Source organism: Rhamphochromis sp. 'chilingali' (assembly GCF_963969265.1).
Source record: "Rhamphochromis sp. 'chilingali' genome assembly, chromosome: 16".
Classification (NCBI taxonomy): Eukaryota; Metazoa; Chordata; class Actinopteri; order Cichliformes; family Cichlidae; genus Rhamphochromis; species Rhamphochromis sp. 'chilingali'.
In genome coordinates, this window is record NC_137943.1 from 4,431,286 (window position 1) to 4,450,659 (window position 19,374).

Below are 19,374 nucleotides of genomic sequence, written 5' to 3' on the forward strand. Positions count from 1 at the left end.
TTACTTCCCATTTTACACATTTCTAATTACAGTTTCAACTGTCACAACAACTTCCAAGATTTCTATTAAATGATTCATTCCTTCTCTTGCTGGCCTTTATGGAAATAAATGAAATGCCTTTCATGTAACTGTGACTACTTCTGTGCACATTTATGCTGCACTAAAAAACATGCTGGCAGAGACTGCTGTCGGTATTTTGAAGAAGCTAAAAAGACTGACATAAAAACAATCTTTGAATGTCCTCAGAAAAAAAAGGCTTAGTCACAAACTGATGGCTGTTTTTTAAAAAATCCCAAACTTCATCGTTTGAAGTCTGCTTCAAACTGTGCTGCTTCTGAAAGCTTGTTTACGCACATACCTACAGCACATGTTCATATATCAGCATTTTCCAAAATGCTGATAAAGAGTAGCGACAGGATGATGAAAAAATCCTCTGTCATGGAAATGAAAGGTCAAAAGAAAGGAAATAAAATGGTCTTGGGCAAATAAAACTATAGAGTAAGTCTGTCAGTGCAGTTTTTTCTACAATGTATGATACAGTGTGGTTTCTTTCAACAATGCCACACACAAGATCCCTGCTTTTCTGATCTACAGACTGGTCAACAGTAAACAGTGGTTATTTTTATTATTATTTTGTTACATTTTTCCCCATTCAAGATGAACTGCCAAAAACTGATTTCTGGCAAAACCTGATGGGGTGGTTGTAGCTCTGGAGGTAGAGCAGGTCAACTGCAACAATTTCTCCTTTTGGATCTCGGACTTCATCCCCCGTCTGCATTCACTTTCGAACAGCCAGATGCGGTGAGTGAGCGGGATACTTTGGCTTCCCCAGATTCCGGGACTTTGTTTTCTGGGGCTATTCAGAGTGGGAACTCTGCCATTGCCGGTCCCAAGCCCGGATGAGAAATGAGGAGGGTTGGGCGTGGGGCTAGCAACCCCACCCTGTAAAAACTCCAATTGCTACGGAAACAGCAAGTGAATCTCAGTATCGACTGAATCAGGGCGAAGATGATGATCGGCAACCCTTAATGACGACAGTGGAGAAAAGCCCTCGGGTCGTCCACTGCCCGATGCGTCGACCAATTTTCGACCCAAAAGAAACTACTCGTTATGGAATATGGAATGTACGGACTCTGTACCAAACAGGTAAATTGGCCCAGCTTCTATATGAATTTGACTCGTACCGTATGGACATCTTGGGCATCTCAGAAATGCGATGGGCAGGAAGTGGGAAGATGGTTAGTGATGGAAAGATGGTGCTCTACTCTGGCCATGCCCAAGACCATGCACGTGGCGTGGGCTTCATCCTCTCGCGACGTGCAACAACATCATTGCTGGCCTGGAAGCCCATTTCAGACCGCCTAACCTTAGCTCGTTTCCAAGCTAGGCATGTGAAAGTCACAATTCTTCAAGTATATGCTCCAACAGAAGAGGCTGACGATACTGACAAGGATGGGTTCTATGCGATGCTCCAGGATGCCATTGACAACTCCCCGCGTCATGATTTGCTGATCGTGGGCGGAGATTTCAACGCGCAAATAAGCAGTAACCGGGATGGCCTGGAATCGACTATCGGCCCGTTTGGAATCGCAGCAATGACAAATGAAAACGGTGGGCGGCTGATCTCGTTCTGTGCGGCAAACCGGCTGACCATCAAGAACACCTTCTTCGGCCACAAGCGGATACACAAGGCAACGTGGAAGGCCCCCGGTGGCAGATATACAAGCGAGATCGACTACATCTGCATATCATCCCGCTGGGCATCCACCATTAGCGATGTTAGAGTGTGGCGTGGAGCCGACATTGACTCGGATCACTACCTGCTAATTGCCAAATGTAAACTTCACCTGAAGCGCCTCCAACCACGACTGCAGCGGCCAAGTCCTAATAACATTCAACGCCTAAAAGATGCAAATACGGCAGCGGAATTTCAACTCGAATTGAGAAACCGCTTCCAGCTCCTTGCTGCGGAAGGAAATAACAACAAAAATCCAGATACACTCTGGGATGAGCTAAAAGAGGCTGTGGTCGGTGCAGCAGAATCGAAGATTGGTCGCCGACGGGGCGGCTTTAAGGAGCGCTGGATCTCCGACCGTTCATGGGAACTTATAGATCAACGTCGCTTGGCAAAGTCAGTTCGGGACCAGGTGGCCTTTGACCCACATGCTTCTGCAGACCAGCGTGAGAGGGCCATGGCCACCTACCAAGACCTTGCCCGACAGGTCAAACGCAGCTGCCGGCGTGACAAGCGTGAATGGATCGAAGCTAAAGGCATCGAAGCCCAAGAAGCAGCCGATCGGAACGATACCCGAACCTTATATCGCATTGTACGAGATCTAACTGGGGCTCGTGGTGGCCGCGGTGTTCCAATCCGAGATAAAAATGGACGTGTCCTCCTTACTGCAGCTGAATAAGAACAACGATGGGTCGAACACTTCCGCGATACTCTGAACCAACCTGAGCCACCCCAACGGTTCGAGGCCGAAGACCTGGCACCTTCCATGGATCTTCTTCCTGTCGATATCGGACAAATCAGCATCACTGAAGTCAAGACAGCGATCCGACTCTTCAAGAGTGGAAAGGCCGCAGGCCTGGACGAAATCCTCGCCGAAATGCTGAAGCATGGTGGACCCCATCTTGAAGCCGCCCTTACAAGACTCCTAAACGCCTGCTGGTCAACATCACATGTACCCGATGATTGGACAAAAGGCACCATTATCAAACTTCCAAAAAAAGGTGATTTGGGTGACTGTAACAACTGGCGGGGCATCACGTTGCTGTCGGTACCCGGGAAAGTGTTTTGCCTCGCTCTTTTGAATCGGCTACGACACGCTGTGAACGAACGATTGCGAGAAGAGCAGGCTGGGTTTCGGAGTGGCCGGTCATGCGTCGAGCAAATCTTCACCCTCCGCATGATCATTGAACAAACATTGGAATACCAAAAGAAGATTTCTATTAATTTCATTGACTTCGAGAAGGCTTTTGACAGCGTCCACCGGCCGACTCTATGGGCTATCCTACGCCACTATGGAGTCCCTCAGCAGTTTGTAGATGCCTTTCGTTGTCTCTACTCCAACTCCCGTTGCTGCGTCCGGATGGATGACGGCTGCACAGCCTTCTTCAAGATCAATACTGGCGTCCGACAAGGATGCGTGCTATCCCCTTTCCTCTTCCTGTTGGCAATTGACTTCATCATGCGACGATCAGTTGACCAAGCTGGCATCGGTGTGCCCTGGCACGAAGCGCGTAATCTCACTGACTTGGACTTCGCAGATGACATCGCCCTGCTGGGCTCGACTCAGGAAGACCTCCAAAAGTTGACCGCGGCCCTGCAGAGGGAGGCAACGAAAGTTGGATTAAGAATCAGCGCCAAAAAAACCAAGGTACTCCGAGTTGGCTATGCACGTGCCCGCATTCCTGTCATGATCAACCAACAACGTGCTGAAGAGGTGGAGAATTTTACATATCTTGGCAGCATCATCTCGAATGACGGGGTCTCTGATCGGGATGTCGACGCCAGAGTAGGGAAGGCAGTTGGTGTCCTGCGACGTCTCCAACCTATTTGGAACTCGACCTCCCTGAATGTAAGGGTCAAGATCAGACTACTGAACTCTGTAGTCTTCCCTACTGCACTTTACGCTAGTGAAACCTGGCGCTCAACAAGTGCAATTATTCAACACCTGAACGTGCTTCAACAACGTGGCTTGCGGCGAATCCTGAGAATTTCCTACCGGGACCGAATAACAAATGAGGAGGTCCTACGAAGAGCAGGCACCCGCCCATTAGCCGATGTTGTTGCAGAAAGGCGCTTTCGCTTTGCGGGACATATTTTACGCCTACCCCCTCATCGCCCAGCTAAGATTGCCATGACATGGCGTCCACGCACTGGCAAGCGAAAGCAAGGCCGACCAAAGACCACATGGCGTCGAACATTTATGGACGATCTGAGAACTGTCGACATTGCCTGGGACGAAGCTGAAGCAGTCGCTGCTGACCGACATCGATGGAGATCACTAGCTGCCCGATGCGCCGCTCGGCGTAGGAGGAACTAAGTGCTAAGTAATTCAGAGTGGGATGAGAGACAATATGTATAGCTTACCTACCTTCGTGGTAACGGACCGTCCCAAGTGGGTATCTATAAACTCTTTGCAAAACCGAAAGACTGTGTCTCTATCGCTCCTTCTGAGCCTGGCCTTTAACACCATTCACCGGCTCAGTTTTGTGTCCAGCCATTAGCTTCCCAGTCAGTAGCTCAACCCTAGGAGCACAATTACCTGTTCTGCCACCACTTCTGCCAGCCACTCAGCTACCATCACCACTAGCATTACTGCAACCCACATTTCAGTCCATGGCTCAGTCGCGATCTTCACTCGCCCCTCTACAGGAAGCTATGCCCATACACCCCTTAAAGGACTGTTTTTCCACCGCTGTTTCTGAGCAGGGAGACAAACTGTTTCACAATGGACCTGTTCCTCAAAAGCTGGCAACGTTAGAGATTGCTACTCACTCCAGGGCTTCTCCAGAGGCTGGGCTACAACCCTCAGCTTACTCTGGACCCCTGGAGGCCAAGATGCCAGCTAGGGACTGCACCCGGCTGTCACTGCCTGAGCAGGGTCAGTGCTCTGCGCAGCTGCAGCCTTCCTCATGTGTGCCAGAGGCCCACAAGCCTGCTGGGTTTTTTTTGTGTGTGCCAGGGGCGCCCATGCCTACTGTTTTTGAGCCTGTTTTTGCTGGGGGGACAGAGGAGCCTGTCCAGCCTTCGCCATCATCAGCAGCTTCCGCTGAGGGGTCTCAGGAACCGCTTCAGCCTGCTGCTTTCACTGGGGGGACCGAGGAGCCCATCCAGCTATCACCATCGCCTGCAGCACCACCACCTGCGGCTCCCACGCCGTCGCCTGCAGTGCCACCGCCTGCAGTGCCACCGCCTGCAGTGCCACCACCTGCAGCGCCTTCGTCTCCGGCTTCCACGCCGCCACCTGCAGCGCCTTCATCTCCGGCTTCCACGCCACCGCTTGCAGCGCCTTCGTCTCCAGCTTCCACACCACCGCCTCCAGCGACATTCTCGTTTGGTCCAGCTTCAGCCTCAGCTTCACCTTCGCCCGGTCCAGTTTCAGCACCAGTTTCATCCACGCCTGGTCCAGCGTCGGCATCAGCTTTATCTTCGTCTGGTCCAGCCTCCGTGTCTGCATCCTCGCGTGGTCCAGCCTCCGTGTCTTCGCCCTCGCCTGGTCCAGCCTCCGTGTCTTCGCCCCCGCCTGCAGCATCAGCTTCATCATCCTCGCCTGCAGCAGCAGCTTCATCATCCATTCATCATTTTGAAGTGCCCACAGATGTCAGTGTAAATCTGTCTGTGTTATAGATAGGTGACCTATTGAGGGTGTACCCTCTCACTGTATGGCAGCTGAAATAGGCTCAAGAAAATGTATAAATATAATTAGTGATGTAGCTTTACTGCTATCTTCTTCTTTCAATCATTCCCTTTACGGATCACCACAGTGGATCATCTGCCTCCATCTGTCACACCGACCCTCTGCATGTAACTTCTGAATATCCATGAATATATTCTGAGGTTTTAATCTTTTCTTCCTTCCTTCATGCCTCCATATTCCGCATCCTTTGTCCAATATAACCACTATTCCTCCTCAGCTTTGCCTCTCATATACTCATTTCTAATCTTGTCCATTCTGTTCACTCTCAATGAAAGCAACTCTACCACCTCCTGTCTTTTTGTCAGCACCGCCATCTCAAAACCATACATCATAGCAGGTCTCACTACCATCTTGTAAACCTTCCCTTTCACTGTCGCTGCTATCGTTCAATCAAAAATGATCCTTGACGCTGATCTGTCTGGGGTGGACTTGCTGTCCTCATAGATGATCTGCAGCACCCTCACATAAATGCTATTTTACACCATTTCATATGCTTTCTCTAGATCCTCAAAATGCAGTGCAACTCCTGATAATCATCTCTGTACTTCTCCATCAACACTGTCACAGCAAATTTCACACCTGTAGTGCTTTTTCTCTGCATGAAGTGAGAAAAAGAGATGCTTTGGCTTATGAAATGATTTATCAATTCTAACATGTAAATACATCATATGTTAAAATAGTCTACCGATCTCTCTCCTAGACATCTCCATAACTGACCTAACTTCCTCTTTACTAATCCTCTGCACTTCCTGATTCACTAATAGCCCTGTCTGTCTTCCTCTCTCTCTCTGTATTCCTTTCATTCCATGTTCTTTGCACAATCTATTCCATTTCTATCATTAACCACCCTAACCTGCTACACATCCTTTCTAGGTGGATCTGTCTGCCTAACCTATCGATATGTTGTGGTCTTTCCATAGTGTCCAGTCTCACTATAAGTCTCTTCCTTTGTTTTTGTCTCTAGCCTCTCAGTCCCTTGGTCTACTTTCTTCATTTCTCTGCTAATCCCACATTTTCTTTGCTAGCCTTTTCTTTTGAAAAGGTTTTACGTACTCCTTTATTCCACCACCAAGTCTTCCTGGCTTCTTTCCTTTGTCCCGAGGACACCCCAAACAACTTCTTGGCAGTTTCCCTCCTTTAATCCTTACCTCTACCTTGTATTGGCTTCCTGACCCAGCCTACAGACAACCATCTAATGCAGCCTAGCCACACTCTCTCCTAACATCACCTTACAGTTTCCTATCTCTTTGTAATATTGCACCGTCTGCATACAATGTAGTCTCGCTGTGTGGACCTTCCTCCACTCTTGTACCCTCAACCCCAACCGGCTGCAGAAGATGGCTGCCTCTCCCTGAGCCTGTTTGTGCCTGAGGTTTCTTCCTGTTAAAAGAAAGTTTTTCCTTCCTAACGTTACCAAAGTGCTTGTTCATAGGAGGTCAATATGATTTTTGAGGTTTTCTGTTTTCTCTTTATTGTTGTACAGGCTTTGCCTTACAATATAAAGCACCTTGAGGCAACTGTTTGTGATTAGGCACTATATAAATAAAACTGAAATTAAATTGAATTGAGAGTTTGTTTTGCAGATAAAAATACTGAGTTGATTTTGGATGCTTAACCCCATCTGGGGCTTAAGGGTTTTAATATCAGATGTACCCATATCTTCAGGGTTGGCTGTGACTCAGTGGGTACAGCAGATCATCTACTAATAAGAATGTAGGTTTGATTTGCTCCAATCTGCATGCCAAAGTATCATAAGACATGATGCTGAAATCACAGTCGGCCCTGATATCAGGGGCCCGTTCTTCGTACCTCGCTAAGTAGGTTAGCTGGATTAGATTGTTGACGATTTCGCGTGATCTTGGATCGTTCGGTTCCCCGAAGCTCATCCGGGACTTGCTGCCATAGCAACAGAGCCGTAAGCGTAAACCTGCTCGGGAGCAGGCTTACTTTATGTAAACAGGATTAGATCGCGGCCACGCAGGTATGTCCGCTTCATTTATACGAAAGCAACAGCGATATTCCACCACTGTTTCACCATAAATAAATAACATCAATGTAACTGAAGATAATGCAGCACTTGATCCTTTTATTGATTTCACACAGATACATACAGGTCATTCCCTAAAAAAGGGAAATGCACTATTAACATTCTATTACATGTATGTGATTATTACAGATGTAATTCATATTTCAGAGTAGTAATTGGAAATTACTTCGTGTAATCAAGATGGGAGACCACGGCTATAAAAGCGAAGGTGGATTTGGGAAGTCTGTCGCAGTCATATCCTGTCCGTATACGCGAGCAGCCCATTGCGGAAGGTGCAAGATTGATAAGGAGAGTTTCCAAAATTCAGCGTATATTGCAGGATAGACAGGATCCTTTAGCTCAGCGCGACAGTGTGCTCATAGAGATATCGATTTTCCCGTGAGGGTATTATTCACTTAACCAACTTGTTGACGAGGGGGTGCAGGACCACCACCTGTCTTTTTTTTTGCTCTGCCCTTTTCTTGGTTGCTGTTATAAACAAACAAACAGATTATTCCAGGGTCTCTTTCCAAGAGACGAAAAGCAATATAAGTGATAAATATTACCATTCTGTAGCATATTCTTATATTTCACTTTTACTTGTTCCCATGTTCTAGTGGGTCCTGCTGTGGCTCTAATGTGAAAGGGGATATAATATAACACAATATAATATAATGTAATATAATATTGGATAATATTGGATAATAGTGTAATATAATAAATCTACCCTACCGCCTACTGGTGTTGGCCAGAGGGGCCGATGGCGCGATATGGCAGCCTGGCTTCTGTCAGTCTGCCCCAGGGCAGCTGTGGCTACAACTGTAGCTGCCTCCACCAGTGTGTGAATGTGAGAGTGACTGAATAGTGGCATTGTCATGCGCTTTGGGTGCCTTGAAAAGCACTATATCAATCCACTCCATTATTATTGTTATTATTAAATTACTTACGAGTGTAATTTGTCAGCAACTTTCTGCCAGCCCTCTCTCCTTCCTTTTGCAGCCTTTGCAGTGTTCCCTTGCGTTCTGATTAAACTCTGAAACTCCTGAAATCCCTCACTCAAGAGTTCTTGCTCTGCTGCCGAAAAATACCGAGCGCGCTCCTTCGACATTTTCGCCGACCAATCAGAGGGTTGCCGATCAATGTTTCTACTATCAATGCGTAGCCCCTTTTACGACACCCAGTGATCTCACATTACTTCATCCAGCTGTACTAATCGTCAACAGCAGGTGTGTTCGGGGAACCGGATTAGCGAGCTCACGGTTAGCGCGATGGTTTGGTCTTGGATGTGTCATTTGATCTTGGATGTAGTAAGCGATGTACGAAGAACGGGCCCCAGAGTGTGAATGCAAGCAGGTACATAGGTATAGAAAAAAGTGCTTGTGTGAACAGGTGAGTTAGTCTTGTAGAAACAAACACTCTAAGTGCCCAAGAAGAGTAGGGAAAAAAAAAGGTTTACCATTATTTACAATCTTTTCACCTCTGGTAACAACCAAATTAAGACATGCTCATTGAGGAACCATCCGTGATCAAAACTGGGCCTTCTTTGTGAACCTAAGCCATCTACATGAGTGGATACATTTCAGTTACCTTGCATTAAGATATTAATGGCTCTTACACTGAAAATAGCCATTTAGCATCTGGGTCTAATTTTCATATAATGTATGTACTACTATATTCATATGACACTATTCTTGAATATTCTTGAATCAATATGTTCAGTTGTCTTCAGACAAAACAAACATTCTGCTGCAGAGAAACCTGTCTTGTGGCAGTCACTTTGAAGTAAAAGGAAAAATAAAAAAATCATTATCTATGTTGGCAGCTATGGCACTACAAATTTGAACACCAAAACAGGCTAACAAACTAAAAAATGGCCTCATTTGTGCCAGATCCTGCAGGACCAAAACTAGCACCTGTTCCAGCTGGGGATTAAGCAGAGTACATTTTCAGCCCATTTATGCCAAAGACCAAACCAGTTCAGTTCTTACAGTGCGGTACTTATTATTGACATCTTTCTTATCTCCTCAGTAACGCTAACATCTGTTTGTTGCCTGGGGATCTTCTGTTGGGCTGCTGTATACTCACTGTTCACTATCTCTGTCCCTTCTCTATGTTTCAAAATCACTCTGATCTCTAATGAATGAAAGCCAAGTTTGCGCAGATATTGATTAAACAACTGCTATCCATTTAAAAATGTCATTTTAAAATTCTGGACACTAAGTTTATGTGTGGGAAGGGATTTGTGCAGCATTAATAAAAGTGACTGACTTATTTTCATTAATCTGTTTTTCTTTAAAGCTACAATGTGCCATATTTTTAGGATGAATTAATGTCACTGTAATATCCGGCTTTTAATCAGCACATTGACACATTTGGTAGCCATCAACAAACATTAGGCATAATTTTAAAAGCCCAGAATTACCATGACCTTCAAGCATATGGTGAGTCTATGTAAACTTTCAACCACAACTGTGTGCCAGATTGGCTGGTTACCCTCTTGTATGTGTATATGTATCTCCTGTGCCTAGCGTAATCTCAGCATAAGATTTATTTTCATTATTGGGTGGTTGAAAACAGAAAACTTTTTTATTAAGGGTGGTATTTTATTTTGCTCGCTGATTGCTCTTCCAAATTCCGTGAAAGACAGTTTTTCGTTCTTCAAATGCCATTTCAGATAATTTTCTTTTTAGTGAAATGTAAAATGGCATTTTTCTGAGCTCTTTTCATTAAGTTATCACCAGTTATTGTTGTGTTTGTTTATCATCTTAAAAAAAAGTATCCATGGTCAAATCAAAGATGGTCATAAAGATGGACACAGCCACCATTAGGGAATTTCCCTTTTTAAAGCCTCAAAATGAGCATATTTTGCCGCTGGTATGTAAGCAGCAACACGTGGATCTGACTGTGAAGGTGCAAACTCTTTGACTAATGACTTGTCAATCTCAAGCTGTCGGTCAGTGAGCATATTGTGGCTTGTCTGGACCTCATCTGTGAGTTTGGTGCAAGAGTTTGTCAGACTGACTGAGTCTGCTATCACTATGTAATTGAATAGGGTCAAGATAACAAATGCATGCAACCTGTTTCTGATGGTTGTGCTTAATTGATACAAGTCAAATTTCTTGCTGCCTATTGCAAATCTATTGCCATCCACGTACAGACATTTTCACATTAAACAGAAATTCACAACTAATTACAATCAGAGTTCAGCCAGAACTTGACAGATTTGAAGCAAGAATTGCATGCACCTACTGCTGGGTAACCAGCAGTAGGTGCATGTTCAGTGTTATTGCTACTAGCTGCAGTCAGCCTCTGACTGCTACAAAGTCAAAGGAATCCTCAAGCAATCACTGATTTTTCCTGGTTCCTATAGGAGGTTGTCACCCTTTTTTACTCTAGAGTGACTGAGTCCTTAGAATAACCAAAAAATTTCCAAAATGGGCTTGATGTTTTATTCAGTATGATGTAGTCATGGCAAGTGGGATGAGCCATGAGAGAGATAATACCATACAGCTTATGACAAAATTTGATCCGAAGTGATTGATGGCCCTAATCACGACCTTTTGACCTCCCGCCCCTCCCCCCGGAAGCGTGTAATGAGCGTGACGAATCGCATCCGGAGAAGGGGGGGTGGGAAACCCCCCGCGTGACGAATTATATCCTGAGAAAGGGGGGTGAACCCCGGAAGCGCGCCATCTGTTGCTAACCGTGTCGAATCGCATCCTGAGAAGGGGGGGGGTGAACCCCGGAAGCGCGTCATCTGTTGTTGGGGAAAAAAAAGTTTTTAGAGGGGGGGGGGGGGAAACCTCCGGAAGCGCGTCATCTGTTGTTGGGAAAAAAAGTTTTTAGAGGGAGGGGGAAACCTCCGGAAGCGCGCCATCTGTTGTTGGGGAAAAAAAAGTTTTTAGAGGGAGGGGGGGAACCTCCGGAAGCGCGTCATCTGTTGTTGGGAAAAAAAGTTTTTAGAGGGAGGGGGAAACCTCCGGAAGCGCGCCATCTGTTGGAGGGGAATAAAAAAGCAGAGAGAGGAGTCCGTCACAATTTCTAAGGCACAGACACAAGATGGATTTCCTTCTGCAGCGTTCCTGTGTCCGATGAGATCTGCTCTCCCAAAGAAGAAGGTTTTGAATATGACATATTCAATCTCGATCCGGACCTTATGACCCTACCGGAAATACTCCGGAAGTGTCTAGCATTTTCAGACCTGTTGCGTCATGTTCCCTAAGCACAGCGGTGATGCAGCAGCTGATTCTGTGATGTATAGAGAGACAGAGCGGATGTAATTTTACTTTCTTAAGCTGCACCGGCGTTTGTAATGGAAATAAAGAGTGACTTCCTGTAGAGATTTCAATAGTATTTTATTTTCCTATAATACAGACGCTGTAAAAAACCTTTAAGATACACCATAGCTTGTGATGAAAAGAAGAACTTTCTATCCGCTTGTAACCTACAGGCTGCCTATGTGTAAAAAATGAATAAACATCGCTTAGTGAATACTACTTTTCCTTTTGAGAGACTGAAAAACAAACCAGCGACAGGCGATCTTGTTTCACACACACACACACACACACACACACACCCCGCGGGCCAAGGAGGAGTTTTTTTTCTTCAATACTTTAACAATAAGTTTTCTCAATAGATAGAAAATGATGACGCTGAGGAGTCAACATCCGATATTATCATTGCTTGTAACCCGGTTTTGTACATCTCCCCATAAAACAAGTCTTAGCGGGGAAAAAAGCTCATATTCGAATAAGTTTATTAAAACACCCCCCTCTGTGGGAAAGAGTCAACCATGAGGCGAGTTTTGCCAACAGCAATTGTCCATTTGGTAAAACAAATATCCGTCTCAAAGTCGTATTTTACCGTTGCAGAATGCGGAAAACAGAAGGCACACACACACACACACACACACACCGCGAGTACTTTTACAATAAGTTTTCTCAATAGATAGAAAATGATGACGCTGAGGAGTCAACATCCGATATTATCATTGCTTGTAACCCGGTTTCTTACATCTCCCCATAAAACAAGTCTTAGCGGGGAAAAAAGCTCATATTCGAATAAGTTTATTAAAGCACCCCCCTCTGTGGGAAAGAGTCAACCATGAGGAGAGTTTTGTCAACAGCAATTGTCCATTTGGTAAAACAAATATCCGTCTCAAAGTCGTATTTTACCGTTGCAGAAAACAGACGGCGTTCGCAAGAAGGCACACACACACACACACACACACACACACACACACACACACCGCGGGCCAAGGAGGAGTTTTTTTCTTCATTACTTTTTACAATAAGTTTTCTCAATAGATAGAAAATGATGACGCTGAGGAGTCAACATCCGATATTATCATTGCTTGTAACCCGGTTTCTTACATCTCCCCATAAAACTAGTCTTAGTGGAAAAAAAGCTCATATTCGAATAAGTTTATTAAAACACCCCCCTCTGTGGGAAAGAGTCAACCATGAGGCGAGTTTTGTCAACAGCAAGAACAAGGTCAGACAGCAATTGTCCATTTGGTAAAACAAATACCCGTCTCAAAGCCATATTTTACCGTTGCAGAATGTGGGAAAACAGACGGCGTTCGCAAGAAGGCAATCAAAAAAAAAAAACAACCCACTCTAACTATCGGTATTGTCAAGAGAAAGATGCGAAAAACAGATGCTTCGCTAGACTAGGATAAAATGAGAGAAGAAGCGGAAGGGGAGTCGCTATCTGCTCATCCCCTACTGTGACAGTTCTACCAATCGCGAGGAAGAATCCGTGAATATTATGTCAGCATTCCGTTCAAACAACGCCGCCGATCAGAGCGCCAGAGCCATCTCGCCAGAACTGTTCATACCTCACCCCGGTAAGTTTTTTTCTTTACGACTTTAAATTATATATCAACAGAGATGTCAATAATTTGATTACTTTCTTTTAGATTTCTACATCAACGATTTCACGCAAGTGGACTACGGTACGTTTAAATAAGTATATACCATTTTTTAAATAAGTTTAGATAGACTTGATTTAACCATGCTCTGATACTTACAGAAACAATCGATAATGCAGTGAGTAACAGCAGAAATCCGGCCGTTTTCCGCGGCGAATTAGAAGCCATATCCCCCGCAGAACCTCCGCTGCCGCCGCGTCGAAGAGAAGAGCGAGAAGACGGCACTATTTTCGTCTCCGCATACCGGGAGAACCGCGGAGAAAAAAGTTTTAAAATCGAAGGTAAACAATATGATGCATTATCCGCCATTTTGTTGAATAACAGGATGTGACGGAGTAATCCGAGTGTGCTATACCGCCCCTCCCGACCCGGAGCAGATTTTTAAAAAGTTTTGCTTTATTTCTCGACAGAGGTAACCGAGAATATACAGACCCCGCCGCAGCGAAAAGAAGAAGAAGAAGACGACGACGACGTTATTTTCGTCAACGCATACCGGGAGAACTGCAGGAAAATACCTTTTAAACCAAAAGGTAAACAATATGATGCAATATCCGTCATTTCGATAAATATCAGGATGTGGCGGAGTAATCCGAGTGTGCTATACCGCCCCTCCCGACTTGGAGTGGTATAAAGCGTGCTAGAAAGTTTTTTATTTATTAAATCTTTCTCTTTTTCGTTTTATTTCTCGGCAGCCGAGATTGCGGATATACCTATTCAAGCCCCCTCCGCTACAGACAATCGCGCGGAGGAGCGAGGTAAATAAAAAGTTTTTTCATTCTCGAAAAATAGGAAGGAGGAGGTTGTTTTCTTAAATCTCTTCTGTTTTATTTCTCGGCAGCCGAGATTGCGGATTTACCTAACCAATCCCCCGCCGCTACAGACAATAGGGCGGAGGAGCGAGGTAAATAAAAAGTTTTTTCATTCTCAAAAAAAATAGGAAGGATGAGATTGTTTTCTTAAATCTCTTCTGTTTTTATTTCCCCCCGACAGAGACCGATACAGAAAATCAGGCGGAAGAAAATCAGGCTGAGGAGGAGGAGGAACCGTCCAGATCTCCTCCTCTCAGGAGACTGAGAGGTAATTGACGGGGGGATGAATCGATCCTATTAAACTTCTCTGCTCTATAAAAATAAAAAATGCAAGGTTTAAAAAATACATTCTGTCCGTCTTTTCTTACAGCTCGACGGATGCTTCATAAGAAGAGAATCCTTGAAAACCTCGCTTTCATGTACGCCATAACAGTTCGCACATATGCATCGATATACAGACACAAGGACCTGTAAAGTAAAAGCATGTAAAAGTCTGTGAATTAAGAAATAAAGAAAATCATGTCGGAAGAACACAGCATTCCTGAAGCTTTGTTGGAAGCCGTGGCAGAATTAAACAGAAACGATGAACATTTAGCCCCACCTTTAGAAAACAATATAGCCCCACCACCAAACGACCCACTACAACCTTTAGAAAACGCATTGCAGGTCCTCCTTCAAAACATTGAAAACGAACGGCTTGCCGGTCTACTGAACTTTGACCCTCTGCAGCCGATAGAAAATGCTCTTCAGCTCTACGACCAGCAGCAGGGGGAGCAGCAGGTGCAGCAGCATCATCATCAGCAGCCCAGGGAGGGGGAGGAGGAGGAGGAGATCCGGCCTGCGGAGCATCAACAAGGAGGAGGAGGATCTCGGGTACAGAACGATGCGGTGACTCGCCGCGAACATTTTAATAATTTCGAAATAAGGCGAGTATTTAACATTCCCTCTCCGGATGAAGCGAGCGACCTCGCTCAATTTTACCTCGACGTCAGGGATAATTTTGTAGATCTAGCGGATAGGGTCAGACCGGAAGTTAGTAGTAACGACCGGGTTCAACTGGAGATCATCAGCGAGCACGCGCAAAATCACTCTGTTTTTAACGTCGATGACGAAAGCGCTGAAAACATTGTACCGGTTTTTGAGGACCTGCTAGCCAGGCTGATACAATCAAACGGAGCGATCGTCGCAGGCTCTCCCCTAGAAATTGTTGTGCAAGTAATTAGAAATCCTAGAGGCTGTGGTAGTAATGACCCGCGTAAAAAAATTCACAAAATGTTAGATGATGAAATTCTAGTCAAAAAGCGTCGCTGTCTGTACGTGGTAAAAAACAAAAACGATAATCTGTGTTTTGCCATCAACCTGATTCACCTCACTCAACCTCATTTCACAGATAAACAGGCCCTGGAACGCGGCAGAGAGCTGCAGCGTTTAGCGGGGTTGAGCGATCGCACTCAGGTAACTCTCACCGACATAGGTAAATTCGAACAAATACTAAAACGTAAAATCGTCGTGTTTTACCGCCCGCCCGAGGACAGAACTCTTTCATTAATCGAAACAGACTACCCGAACACGCCTCACCCGCTGTACTTATTCTTATTCCACCATCACTATTACGGAATAAAAAATCTAAAAACATTTTTAGGAATTCAGTACATTTGCGAAGAATGTCACCGCAGGTATTATAAAAGAGAGGAACACTTTTGTCAAAACCGCTGCAACCTCTGTTTTGACCCCGCATGCCCCTCTCACTTTCTGGACTCTGTAATCTGTACGGATTGTAACAGATCATGTCGCACACGCGCGTGTTATTTAAAGCACAAACAACCTAGAATTCACTCCGGTTCAGACCTCAGCGTTTGTCAACGATTGTATAAATGTCCGGACTGCAAGTTCCTCTCCCGTCGCGGAAAGCACAGGTGCACAGCCGCCAGATGTAAAATCTGTCGCGCGGAGCTTCCTCCCGACAACGATCAACACCTGTGTTACATCCAACCTTTGAAACATGAAAACTCTGATAACGCTTCCATAATCTTTTATGACTTTGAAACCTTCCCAGACAGGGAGGGGGCGCACGTCCCTTACCTAGTGTGCACAAAATCTCTAGAAGGAGAAGAGTGGCACGCTTACGGTGTAGACTGTGTTGAAAAGTTTCTCCAAAGATACAGAAGGAAAAGATATAGAGAGACCACGTTCGTTGCGCACAACGCGAAAGGGTTTGACAGCTATTTAATTCTAAGTCACCTGGTGGGGGGTGGGATGACGCCCTCTCTCATCATGCAAGGCAGTAAAATTATATGTTTCACAGAATCCGATTTCCTTCTCAAATTCATAGACTCGCTTTCTTTTCTCACCATGCGTCTCAGCGCTATGCCCAAAGCTTTAGGCTTCGAGGACAAATCCAAGGGATTTTTTCCTCACAAATTCAGCTCGCGGGACCGTTTAAAATACTCGGGTCCGTACCCTCCTCCTTCAGATTACGGGGTGGAGCGCATGTCACCCCCCGAAAGGGCAGAGTTTTTGCGTTGGCACTGCGAGGCCTCCCGGGGAGTGTTTAACTTTGAAAAAGAATCCCTGTATTACTGTCGAAACGACGTTAATATCCTGAGAGAGGCGTGCGTAAAGTTCAGAGACGGTTTTATAGGCGAAACTAAAGTAGACCCTTTCAGCTGCGTCACTATAGCTTCAGCCTGCATGAAAGTGTTTCTCACCAATTTCCTACCCGAAAACAGTCTGGCCATCCCCTCGCCCGACAACTACGGGCGCAGGTTCAGAGCCTATTCGCACGCGTCCATTCAGTGGCTGGAGTGGGTAGCTCACTCTCAGAAAATTCAGAAAAAAATAGGCCCGTACTTTGTCGACGGATACGCGCTGATTAACGGGGAAAAGTGGGTGTGGGAATTTCTGGGATGCTTTTATCACGGCTGTCCAAAATGCTACAGGCCTGAGGAAATCTGCCCTTTGACCCGCGCTCCTTACGGGGACCTGCACGCCTCTGCCGAGGCGAGGCTCCGGGAGCTGAGAAACGTTTACAGAGTCCGCACGGTCACTCTGTGGGAGCACGAATGGAACAAGATGAAAAAATCGAACGAGGAGGTTATAAATTTTATGCGGAGCTACGAAGTCCCGGAACCTCTGTCTCCTCGATCGGGACTTTACGGAGGCCGCACTTCGGCCTTGAGGCTGCGTTACAGCGCCTCGCCAGGAGAAAATGTGTATTACGTAGACGTCACATCCCTGTACCCTTACGTCAACGCCAAGCGCGCTTACCCTCTGCATCACCCCCAAATCATCAGAGAGAATTTTGCAGACCCTCGCAGTTATTTCGGGCTGATCAGAGCCACCGTTTACCCGCCGCGCGGGCTCTATTTCCCCGTTCTACCGTACAAAACCCCCGGAGGTAAATTAATATTCTCCCTCTGTCGCACCTGCGCCGAGACTAATCAACAAAGCGATCCGTGCCTTCACGACGACGAGGCCAGAGCTCTCACCGGGGTCTGGGTCACCGTCGAGTTTAACAAAGCCTTAGAATTAGGTTACAGAGTGGCTAAAATCACAGAGGTCTGGCACTTTGATAGTCGCAGCAGCGCTATTTTTGCCGGTTATATTAACACTTTTCTCAAAGGCAAACAGGAAGCCTCCGGTTATCCTCCGGAAGCTCGCGACGAGGATGAGAGGAACAAATACGTGGAAGAGTACCACAGGCATCAGGGCATACGTTTAGACCCGTCAAAAATAGAGGTGAATCCGGCCAAAAGACAAGTTTCGAAATTGTGTCTCAACAGTTTCTGGGGAAAGTTTGCTCAGAGAACCAACCTGACTCAGACCACTCTGGTCAGAAAACCGAGTCAGTTTTTTAACTACGTCTTTTCAGGACAGTACGTCTTTAAACACGTCTTTTTTTTAAAGACTAAAAATCAGGAAGTGGCTTTAATTCAGTGGAGCTATAATGAGCGGTGCGTGATACCTCCCGGCGCTACCAATAACGTTTTCATCGCCGCTTTCACCACAGCCTACGCCCGTCTAAAACTCTACGAGTATTTAGAAAAATTGCAGCACAGCATTCTGTACACCGACACCGACTCTCTGATCTACGTAGTGAAAGAGGGGGAGGAACCTTTAGAGCTGGGCAACTATCTAGGGGATCTCACGGACGAATTAGACGGGGACACCATCCAGGAATTTGTCTCCGCGGGTCCAAAGAGTTACGCCTACCGGACCAGAAACAAAAAGAAACTGGTGGTAAAAATGAAAGGAATAACGCAGACGAGAGAATGTTGCGAACGTGTCAATTTCGACAGTATGAGCGGGTTGGTGGAAAGTTACCTTTCTGGTATGAAAGAGGCGGAGCTCGAGACCCCTCAGAACGGTATTCAGAGGGATAAGAGAGGCTTTGTGCTCAAAAACAGAACATTTCAGAAAAAGTTTCGCGTGGTTTACGACAAGAGACGTCTCTTTCCAGACGGTACAACTCTACCTTTCGGGTACTAGTGTTTTTGTTTTAGTTTTCTTCTAAAAAAAAAAAATGGAGGAAACTGATTTTGATCACAGACTGAAAGTACCTTTTTCCTGTCTAGTTGTGGGTCCTAGCGGGTGTGGGAAAACTCATTTTGTAAAGTGTGTTTTGGAAAACTGTGAACGCGTCATGGATACTGTGCCCGCGAATATTGTGTGGATTTATACTTCTTTTCAACCCATGTACGAGGAGCTTTCAAAGACCAATAAAAACATTAAATTTGTCGAGGGGCTGCCTGATTCTTTTGAAGATTTCCGAGACGTTCTGGTGGTGCTGGATGACGTCATCTTTCAGGCCTCGGATCACCAGGAAGTGGTTAAAATTTTCACTCAATACCGCCACCATAAAAACGTCTCGGTCATGATGCTGACCCAGAACGTTTTCCATCAGGGTAAATACAGCCGCACCATCAGCTTAAACTCCAATTATATGGTGTTGTTTAAAAACCCCAGAGACAAGCTGCAGATTGAGATTTTGGCCCGTCAGATTTTCCCTTCGCAAAAAACATTTTTCTCAGACAGTTTCAAAGACGCCACCGAGGAGCCCCACGGGTATTTAATCTCACTCCCTCGTGCCCAGAACGCTACAGAGTGCGCGCCGGTCTGCTTCCGGGGCAGTACCCCGTCATTTACCTGCCTAAACCCAAGTAGCCATGTCTCAGCGTA

The 19,374-nt window shown here is 45.7% G+C and overlaps 2 protein-coding genes across 2 annotated transcripts in view; both read left to right on the top strand.

Moving 5' to 3' along the window:
• The window catches only part of LOC308412688 (uncharacterized protein), a 512,620-nt gene that overhangs the window by 393,912 nt on the left and 99,334 nt on the right, over positions 1-19,374 (top strand). The gene's annotated exons all lie outside the window — the stretch shown is intronic.
• LOC308413027 (uncharacterized protein) lies at positions 12,851-14,670 on the top strand (the record flags this gene model as incomplete). Its single annotated transcript, XM_080907810.1, has 8 exons — positions 12,851-13,303; positions 13,376-13,411; positions 13,489-13,668; positions 13,798-13,917; positions 14,080-14,142; positions 14,226-14,288; positions 14,378-14,464; positions 14,567-14,670. Exons 1-8 carry the CDS (start codon positions 13,225-13,227, stop codon positions 14,668-14,670), a joined length of 732 nt encoding a protein of 243 aa, XP_080763936.1. The 5' UTR covers positions 12,851-13,224.